The sequence below is a fragment of the Vigna unguiculata genome, chromosome 7, assembly GCF_037176805.1.
Source record: "Vigna unguiculata cultivar grain cowpea cultivar isolate G323 ecotype 2 chromosome 7, ASM3717680v1, whole genome shotgun sequence".
In the NCBI taxonomy this organism is placed as follows: domain Eukaryota; kingdom Viridiplantae; phylum Streptophyta; class Magnoliopsida; order Fabales; family Fabaceae; genus Vigna; species Vigna unguiculata.
In genome coordinates, this window is record NC_140798.1 from 43,758,286 (window position 1) to 43,768,926 (window position 10,641).

The following is a 10,641-nucleotide window of genomic DNA, read 5'->3' on the forward strand; positions in this document are numbered from 1 at the left end:
GCTTATAAAATTATTTTAAATTTAATTCAATTCTACAAAATTAATCAGTTACAAAATCAATCAATCAATTTGTAAGATGAAATTTGCATATTGAGTAGAGTTGTTGTTTAAGTTATTGTTTAAAGTTGTGATCATTATATCAATAAAATTTTATAATTTATTTATAGAATTTATTAAACTAAACTACATCAAGTTAAGAAATTTTGTGACGCTCCGATGTGTTTTTCCACATGGAACAAGTTCCAAAGGTGTTACACAATAAGCCCGAACCTTTCAAAGCATATAAAACGTTTATAATTTGAATACAAACAATATTATAAGTTATACACATTCTAGTCTTGACATAAAAAGCAATCACGATAAGCTATGCAAATTGTTTACACATGGCTTGAAAGAGAATTAAATGAGAAGGTGTATTAGATGGATATACTGTTGGGGATTCCCTTCCCAGTGAGTCCACCCTCCTTCGAATAATCTGAGGTGTTGGGATAGAGAAGCGTGTAAGGCATCTTCACCGGCCCGTTTCTGTTCTTCAATTTCTTGTTCTTGTTCCTTTCCATGATATTGTTTTCGATTTCCAACAACTTCTGTCTGAACCTCTCGAATGCTGCCAATGCTTCAGCATCTGAAGTCCATTCAGGGTTTTCACATTGTCCAAGGTAAACCTCTTCACTAGAGTGTCTGGACAGAACTTCAATGAGTGAGACACCAAGGAGGGTTTGGAACTGGGCAGTGATTGTTTTGAGGAATGCCAAGTCAGGGTCTGACTTCAGCTCCTCGTACTCCGGTGTTCCTGGCTCCGGCATGAACCTACGACTCACTGTTGGACGGTTGGGGAGGTAGCCAGCAAAAGGGTATTGTCCAAAATTCACAGCTGCATGGAAAGCAGAAGCCAACCATATGATGATGGCGCACGATTGAATCAACTCCTCTTTGGTCATCATCTCTGACCACCACTTCCTATCTTTTAAGTCTCCATGACCCTCATTACGTATTTCTTTCCACCAATTCTGTAGTTCGTAGTCACCCTCAACCATCTCATTAGATGTGTAATAGACGTTACAATACTCAGTCACCCAAGTTTCAATTGCATCCCAAATTTCTAGCCCATCCACGGCAAACGGATAATCCTCTATCACAAGCCTAAGTCCATGGCGACAACTTGAATCAGGAACTGCCATTCCCCTGAAATTTAGTCAAACACAAATTTAGTATGCTACCAATGTTCTTGTGGAGATAAATCTTAACAGATGTTAATACACTCAATAATTTGTTACCAACATTATCTTAACAAATTAGACTAAAATGAATACTCCATGAAGTCATTTTCTAACTCCACTAACCTCTTGAGAAGATCAGCAGGAAGTGCCTGGTCGGTGAACACCCAACTTTTGTATATAATGGCCGACATTTCCAAGGCAAATTTACCAGGGAAAACTGTTTTCTCAAGCACCCCTCCGGCATTGATGAGTGTGTGTCGAGCCAAGGCATTTATATGCATTGTGTCCCTGAAATGTGGCTTCAAGAGCTTGTGTATTGGATGAAGAATGCTTAGTTGTCTATGTGTGGCTATTATGAATGGTTCAATTACTGCATGAGTGCATAACCTGCCCAATAAGAAACAGAGTTAAGTTTGAAACACTTTGGTTACTATTGAGATTTCTTTTGAGATGTCATACCAGTGGCTAACCAATTGATGATATCCTGAATCGTTGACGGCTGCATAAGCTTTTGCCAACTGCCACACCGAAGCCGATACTCCTTCTTGTGCCGGAGTAAAAACTTTGCTCACAGCTCCGTATTGTTCCCCCTGTGGATGAGGTAAACTTAACTCTATAGCCAGTGGCTTTAGTGTACCATCATCTTGTAGAAACAATAGCGTTCTAGAGGCATAGGTCTTTGTGTTGGTAGAGTTTATTCGACTTATGTATGGCATCAATGCATCGTGATGATCTAATATAAATAACCTCATTTTTTGAATTGCCTGCAAAATAAAGATGTTTGGTTGTTTTTACATATAATTTAAACACATCATAGTTCAAAAGGGTTGGCATAAAAAAGTGATACACAATTAGTACCTCATCTATTGTGAGACCGTCCAAACTATTTTCTATGTGTGCTTCCCTGATGGAGCTAGTTTGATCTCCATAGAGTTTGGGATCTAACTTGCTGGCTGGGGGAAATTCCTGCACGAGGCATTTAGAATTGAAGTTTCACACAGCAATTTATTCCGGCCTTAATAACATTTTTTTTTTGTTGCAAAGTTTACTAAGACGAAACTTTAAATTTTATCGAAAAACAATTCTTAATGAAACTGCAATTGTTGTAAATAGTACTTGGAGACGACGAATAATGACAGGGTTAACCCCTGCAAGCATTTCCCTTCCAAATTCATCATCCGTCCTCCATGCAGTTTTGCTTGCTGCAATTACACAAACATTAATGTGGATAACATCATACAGATGAGTCCATCCAGACCAAGTGAAGTAAAAGTATACCTTTGATCACATCGGGCACAGGGAATTTAAGGAATCTCTCGCCATCATTCCTGATAAGTTCTCTCACTATCTCGTAAGGAACGAGTTCTCGAAGTTTACACGCAATAGGTCCACTTGGCATCTTGATACTTCCCTCGTAAATACTAAATACATCTTCAAAAGTGTCAAACTCATTAATAGTTTTGTCACACAAAGATTTAATCTCTGGAAGCAAAACCTGGGCAACTGATTTCAGTGCGTAGGCTAGAAAATCTGAAAACTTGACGTGGCCAAATTGTTCATCCCTCGGCACATAAACGTTTAGATTTAGCAGATGCAATCTTGACTCGGTTTTGGGGTCTGTAAAATTGACACATTCATGAATAGAAGTAAAATTGATTATAATCATATGGCAGTTTAATATAAGTCAGTCTATTGTTTTGTCGGTAACCTGTTTTGGTATGTGGACGACCAGTCCTCCCTCTGCGTGGATATGGAAACTTTGATCCTCCAAGAACTGGGCGTTCATAGTGAGGACCGTCATCTGGAGTTCCCAAATCATTGTAGCATGCATAGTCATATACTCTGTCCCACTCATTAAGCTTTCCCACACCTTTTCCTCGAAGGACTTCTAGTTCTTGTTCTCTCAACTTACGCAGTGGCCCAGGTGTTTCACATGGAAGATAAACCTGAATCACAATACCAGAATCAATGTTTCAACTTTCCAATACCTTCATGATTTAGTGTTCAGACATATATAATATCATCAAAATTATGTTACACGAAAGAGTTATGTTAAGATGTAAACTGCGATTTAAAACATTCGATTACTCCTGTAAACCACCGACAACAATGGTCACGTTCAAGCTCCAATCATGTCTGCCAACAGTGTCCGTGCTTCCTTGTTTTTTGTCTAACTGTACTTTCTTATTTTACGTTTCATTATTTTTTTCATCTTTTTCTCTTTTTTATTGTAGTGATATTATTTCATTTCTCTTCCTTCGTGATGTGTAACTGCTAATGTTTTGTTGGATTGCAGAGGTTTCTAACTCCAACCGTAGAAGGAACGTTTTTGTTGCTCACAGGTTTTGATTACAGAAAGAAATCCAACAAAAGGCTCTCTCTCGTGATGTAACATTCAGAATTATTTTATTTGTTTTAAGAGTTATGATAAGTTAACAAATTTTTTTGACAAAGTTTCCTATTCAGGTAAAAAAACATTATTTTATTATTTTATTTTAATTAAAAAATAAAAATTTAATCTGTTTTAATTCTATTTTTAGAAACTTTGTTAAATTTGTCAAAAGTTTTTTTGTCAAGAGGTAATTTTCCTTGTTTTAATCATTTCATAACTTGTACCTGGCCGATTTTGAAAATAGTCAATGAGAGTGGGTTGGGGATGTTTACAATAGCATTTTATTGTTAAGGAAGAAAATTGGGTTGGGAATATTGAAAAATAGCATTTGTTTTTTATTATCTAGTTGAACTATTTTATCCTTATTAAATAGTATATTTATTGAATACGTACATAATTTATTATCTAGTTGAATTATTTTATCCTTATTAAATAGTATATTTACTATTACGTACATAATTCTATTTTCAAATAATAAATTGCAAACATAAAATTTGGTTTTTAATAAATCCACTTTTAAATTAAATAAAATCAATTTTATTTAAAAAAAAATTCCAAACACATGCAAACAATTTTAATTGGCAATCGACAGATAAATAAAAAATTACAAAGTTTAGCCTAAATGGATTACGAAATTGGACAAATATATTTTAATTTTTATGTAAAAAGTGTTTAGATTTGTCATACTTTGAATAAAAATATTGAAGGAATATATTAAACTTAAAAACATCATTTGAACTAAGGAATTTTTATTGAATATTTTGACTTTTTATGCTTATACCACTATTAATAAATGTTAGATAAGAGAATGGTCCGTTGAAAACCCAAATTAATATAAAATCTATTTAAGCAAATAAATACAAATTTTAAAAATGAGTTAATTTAGCAAATGTTTGAAATAAAGTTGGAAGATTTCAAATTATTTTTACTGTAAATATAAAAATATTTCTTCAGAATTTTTAATCTAAAAATAATTATTTAAATATCTGTTATCCTTAATATTTCATTATTTTAGTTTTTACTAACTATACGTACAAAGAGTCAAAATAAAATCATCAGAATACTCTTTAAATAAAACTGAATCAGATTCACAAATAGTTTAATGATTAAGATTAAGTGTAAATTAAATAACTAAAAATAAAAAATATCTTGAAAAATATTAATGCAAGAATCATTTTATAAAGAAGATCAAAATTTTAATTTGAACCTTATAAAGGGGAAACAGTATAAAACATGAATAAAGTATCATGGACTACATTCTATTCCTGGATTTGTGTTCCTATTCCTAACAACCAACCTCGGAGAATATTTTTCAATCACGTCAAGAGTAAGTTTCTCTTGACGGTATTGACAAAAGAGATGTTTAATGGGGATATGGTTATCGTAATATTTTTTTAACACGTGAATGGTTTCTGATATTTTTTTTTAATAATTTTTAATATTTTAGATAAAATTTAAATTTCCAATTAACATTATTAAATATTCATCGAAATCATTGTTGATAAAACTTCGCATAAAATAAACGTGGAAAATAAGTTTTTGGGTAAAACATGCATGCATGCATCACAGTGTAAATGCTTTTCACAATGTAAAAGGTGAGTCCATGAGGAAATAAAGAAAAATATAAAAATAAAGAAAATAAGTTTATATATTTATAATTTTATTTTTAATAAAATATACGTTTTCTTAAACCAATCAACCCATCAATTATTTGTTCCTCTTCTTTTCCTCCCTGGTCTCTATCAAACAGAAACAAACGATGCTTTTTCTATTGTAGTGATATTGAAGAAGGAAGAAGTGGTGGAATGGAACGAGGTTACCTTATTGGAAAAGAAGACACGATCATGGGTATAACGATGAGCAGGGTAGACCCACGAATTACAGACAAAATTAACAGGATCATGTCCAGGAATGCCTTCGATGGTCACTGTCTTAAGGTAGAACTGACTCTTGTGATGGTTTCTGATTATGAAAGCTCCAGGAACACCCATCTTCTCATGATCCCAATCGAATGTAACCCAAAATTCTGCGTCAGATGCTGATGTCAGACAAGAAATGGTGGAAACCCACTTCTCTAAATATGCCACCTTCCCCTGCTTCCCTTGCAGCCCCTTAGCTACACAACACAAAACACAGAGAAAAAATAGTGTCAAATTATACAAGAAGCAAAAATCTTGAAAACTTCTTGGTGTTTCTTTTTGCAGTTGACTCGTATGCGAATGGGTTGAGTTCACTCAGACCCTTTGCTTTCTTGTGTGTGTACTCTTGTACTTGTGGTGATTAAAGAATGAAACTTTTTTGTGTGCAAGCATTGTGTTAGAAGAGTTTTATTGCAAAGATGACCTGGGTCAGGAGAAGTAGCACTGACGAGCTGAATAGAGACACCCTTGCCCAGTAACTCGTGAACTCGATCAAGAACGTTGGCTTTGATGTCATGGAAATCCAACAAACCCTTCTTCATCAAAACCACTCTCCCTTTTACCCTCTTGCTTATCTCCTCCATCTCCTTAACCTCCATTATTCTTCTTGCTCTCTCTCTCAACTCTCAAACACACAATCTTTCTCCACACCAAAAACTGCACAATATAAATATAAATTATACCACTATTCTGACAGTAATAATAACAATTTAGTAAAATAAATTAATAATATTGGTATAGTAATAATATAAATTATGCTACTATTGCATTAATAATGAACACTTGACTCTATTGTAAAGAGAAAAGAAAAAAGAAAAAAAGAGATGAAAGCTTAGATCCATACATTACGCATAGACACAGGCACACATGTGACCTCAGTTTTGCCGGCTATGAGGAATTGGCACTGGTTTGGTTGAAGCTATGAGGAAACTGTGGTATTGATCAGAGTTAGGTTATTGAGGTGGTGTTTGGAATAAAATGAAGAGGAAGAGAATGAAAATATAAAGAAGCCTTCTTGGCAGTTGGGCCCACATGGAGTTTTCATCATTGTCTCTTGACCAATTCATAATCAAGGCATCTGATTCCACCATGCCAAGCCAACTATGCCATAAACAACTTCCTTCCCAAATTCCCTGTTTTATCACTAATTTATACTCCAAATTTTAATTTTCGGATTTTAGTTCTTATAGTGATTTTGGTTTCCTGATTTTTTTTATAATTCTACCCTTTAGTTTTATATAAATATATTTTAATTCATTAAATGTTTAAATTTTATTTTAAATGGATATGCTAAATTTACGTTCGCCTGTGCAGAAATGAATAATCGAAATAATGTTTGATATTGAAAATCAAACTAAAACGACGAAAAACATAAAGCTGAAACTGTAAATTAAAAAAAAAAACATAAAATAAAAATTAAATTTGCCCATGTTAATATTACATCCACACGTAAATTAAATCTTATATTTTTTTTTGTGTAAAATATTCTAAAAAGCATCTTCTTATTCTGTATTTTTGTTGAACTTAGTTCCTATGCTTTTAAATTTATAAGTTAGTTTTCGATTTACAGAAATTTAAATTGAATATAAAATTTAAATATGAAAATAACTAAATTTTTCGTATTTTAAAAATTCAGACACTATTAATTTAAAAATTTGAAAATAAAATTTGAAAAAAAATGTAACTGTTTTTTTTTTTTTAATTTAACACACACTAAGAAATGGGATAAGATAGTGCTTGGTGAGGGTGACATGCTGTTTTTTTTTTTTATATAAACTTAACTATCTAAAATATATGAAAACAAATACCTCTGAAAGTTACCCTTATATCCATATCTAATTTTATGACATTTGTCCAATTTTTTAGTTTTTTTGTCATTCTTGTCTTTTAACTTTTTTAACCTTTGCGCTTCCCTTCCCGCTCATCTTTTTTAACTTTTAGGTTTTTAATTTTACAAATTTCAAAGTTCTTTCGTCTTCTCTCCCTCCTACACACCCTTTCGTCCTCTCTCCCTCATAAACACCCTTTCTGCTCCTCCTCCCTCCTAAAAAACTCTTTCTGCTCCTCCTCCATTTTTTCGGTTCCAAGAAAAAAAACGAGGTTTTTTGTCATTCTTCTCTTTTGACCCTTTTAACTCTTCCCACTCAGTTACAGATCCATCTTTTGGGATTCTGGCTTACGAGGAATTTAAATCTTTCGTTGTCTCCTCCCTCCTAAACTCCCTGCTCCTCCATTTTTTGGTTCCGAGATTCAACTTTTGTTTTTTTCCAGATTCAACTATTGAAATTTTTGAGTTATTTTTTTAGAACTTTTGTTTTTTTTTCCCAGATTCAACCGTTAAAATTTTTGTGTTAATTTTTTGCGAACTTTTGGTTTTGAATTTTGCAGGTTTGGAGAAAAAAGACTTGGAGGTAAGGATTTAAGGTGGTTTGTAAAAGGGAATTAAAAAAGATTCAATTTTTAGTCTTTTTTTTTTTATTTGTATGCTTCAAATGCTTCTCATCTTTTCCTTTTTCTAAACTTTTGTAGTCATTGTTGACAAAGGGGATTGTTGAAGTAAATATTTTGTTTCTGTTGATGAGAATTTTTGTAAGGTGATTTTTTTTTTTGGTAAAATCTTGGTGGTGATTTCAAGTGAAATGTTGCAGCAATTCAAATAAACACCTCCACATATAGGTTTTGTTCTTCCTGGTAAGCTTGATTTTATTTTTAGGTTTTATAGGTTTTGTTTCTTTATTTGATTTTATTTCATGGTTCATTGGGTTTTTTTTTAGAAGTTCTACATATCAAGGAAAATTGTGATATCGAGGACGAAGACAAGAACAGGTGTTGGCTCCAAACATGTTATTGGTTGTTTTCTAAATTTTAATCAATATTATGTTTTACGAGTTCCTCATGTCATGGTTTTATTCCCTTTTAAAGAAAGTTGAAGAAAGGTTAAATCTTTAATGCAATTTTGCGTTAATTTTTTTGAGAACTTTTTATTTTGAATTTTTTAGGTTTGGAGAAACAAGGATTGGAGGCAAGGATTTAAGGTAGTTTGCAAAAGAGGATTAAAAAAATTTGATTTTTAGTCTTTTTTTTATGCTTCAAATGCTTCTCATTTTTTCTTTTTCTGAACTTTTGTAGTCGCTATTAACAGAGGGGATGTCGAAGTAAATTTTCTTTTTGTTGATGGGAATTTTTGTAAGGTTCTTTTTTTGTTGTGAAATGTTGTTGATGATTTCAAGTGAAATGTTGCAACAATTCAAATAAACACCTGCACATATAGGATATGCATGGAGTCCAAAGGATGACAACATCCACATGTGGGTCTACATAGTAAGCAACTTCCTCGTGCATATGTTGAAGGCCTGATCCATTTAGATAGTTTAACTTAATCCTTTTAAATTAATGCTTCAATTATTAATTGATCCTTATTGTTATCTTATAAAAGCTTGATCCTTATTGAGGCTACAAAATTGGTTGCAAAGCTTGATGAAAAGGAAAGAAATAGTTTACCAATGCTTAGACAAGTTGATTTCATTGATGGGGTCCTCCATGCAGGTCTCCGTAACTGTTGGCTTTTTTATTTATTTTGTTGATGAATATATTATTGGGTAATATTTCAATAATGTGTTGCTTTTGCTCCAGGGTTTCTTTGGGATGAATAGGTTTAGTTAGAGCAGATGGAGTAAAGTCCAGTGTGAGATGATACTGACGTTTCTTATCATTTGCTGATTATTTCTAGCCAAGTATTTTTTTTTGTTGGAGAATGTGAGGAACTTTGTGTCTTTCAATGAAGGACAAACATTGTTTAACCTTGGCTTCACTTTTTGAGATGAGTTATCAGCTAAAATTACTACAACTTTTTTCCTTAACTGCAACTAAAATTAGAGTAATTTATGTAGATATCATATTGTTAACTAACGGAAAGATTTTATGAGTTTTGTAATTGAATCAATTTTCATGTTAACTACCGGAAGATCAAAAAGCTAGAGGAAAAACTAGAAAAGGTAGAGAAGCAAGTCATAGTTCATTGCAACGAGACATCTAATTCTTTTGTTTCTACTTTGTATGTTAGGATTCATCCAAAATTGAAGCCCTTATGAAAGAGGGTGAGGAATCCACTTATTTGATACCAAAACTTGAGAACAATATTCCAAAACTGCAAAAGTTATTGTTTGATGAGGAGAAGATCTTAGATGAAATCACAAAGAGTTCCAAAGGTGGACTTTTATCATTTTTATTAATTTATTTCCAATATAGTGTTGTCTATTAATAAAAATATAGTGTTGTTTAATCATAATTTTTTTCTGAACAGTTTGGAAGCCTTCCATAACTTCTCTCCCTATTTTGCCTTACTATTTTCTCAGGCTACCAATGATATGGACAAAATGAATGAATTAGTTAAAGAAATGATATACATTTCAAGAATTGGACGAGAGAAAACTATAACTTTCATTTATATTCTTGTCCCTCTTCTCTTTTTCTATTGTTGAAGAAATTGAATTGTAGATTTGAGAATTATTTAGTATAAACCACTAATATGATTTAATTTGACAATGCTAAAAATTTTCATGTTGTTTCTCTAAAAGGTAGAAGACATTAGAATATTGAGCAAGGAAGATATAATTTCCTTAAGTGATTCTTTTAGCCGTGGTTTTTGTGATTACATTTATAGAAAAAACAGAATACTTGCAAGGACATAAGAATAAGATAAAGATGGCAGCAAGGAATATTAGAAATTGCCATAAATTGCCATGAAACAAATACATAAAACTTCATAAATTTTAGATTTCGATAGTAAAAACAACTTTGCTCATATGCTTAAATGTAAATGAATTTTGTAAGTTATTGCTCGTCAGCAAAATTAAGTGTTCGGTTTGTTTTAGTTATTTCTTTTTCATTAAAAATCACTTTTGCTTTACATAAAAAAGACATTTATAATTTTATTTTAGAATGTTTTATATAAGTTTTTCAAAAATAAATCTGAATCACAAAAGACCAGATTACTAATTATTTTGAATAGTTTGCAAAAAAAAAGGTGATAAGTTTTCTTTCAAATTAAAACTATATTTTATAATTTTATAATTGTAATAAAAGTAACTTTTACCTTTTATATATTCTC

The 10,641-nt window shown here is 31.9% G+C and overlaps 1 protein-coding gene across 1 annotated transcript; it reads right to left on the minus strand.

Moving 5' to 3' along the window:
* Positions 1 to 271: 271 nt before the first annotated feature.
* On the minus strand, positions 272 to 6,650 carry LOC114191794 (linoleate 9S-lipoxygenase 5-like). Its single transcript, XM_028081188.2, has 10 exons — positions 6,376 to 6,650; positions 5,956 to 6,188; positions 5,433 to 5,728; positions 2,929 to 3,166; positions 2,499 to 2,837; positions 2,337 to 2,422; positions 2,079 to 2,186; positions 1,680 to 1,984; positions 1,344 to 1,607; positions 272 to 1,185 (listed from the first exon to the last, which is right to left on the minus strand). Exons 2-10 carry the CDS (start codon positions 6,128 to 6,130, stop codon positions 417 to 419), a joined length of 2,580 nt encoding a protein of 859 aa, XP_027936989.1. The 5' UTR covers positions 6,131 to 6,188; positions 6,376 to 6,650; the 3' UTR covers positions 272 to 416.
* Between the last annotated feature and the right edge of the window lie 3,991 nt (positions 6,651 to 10,641).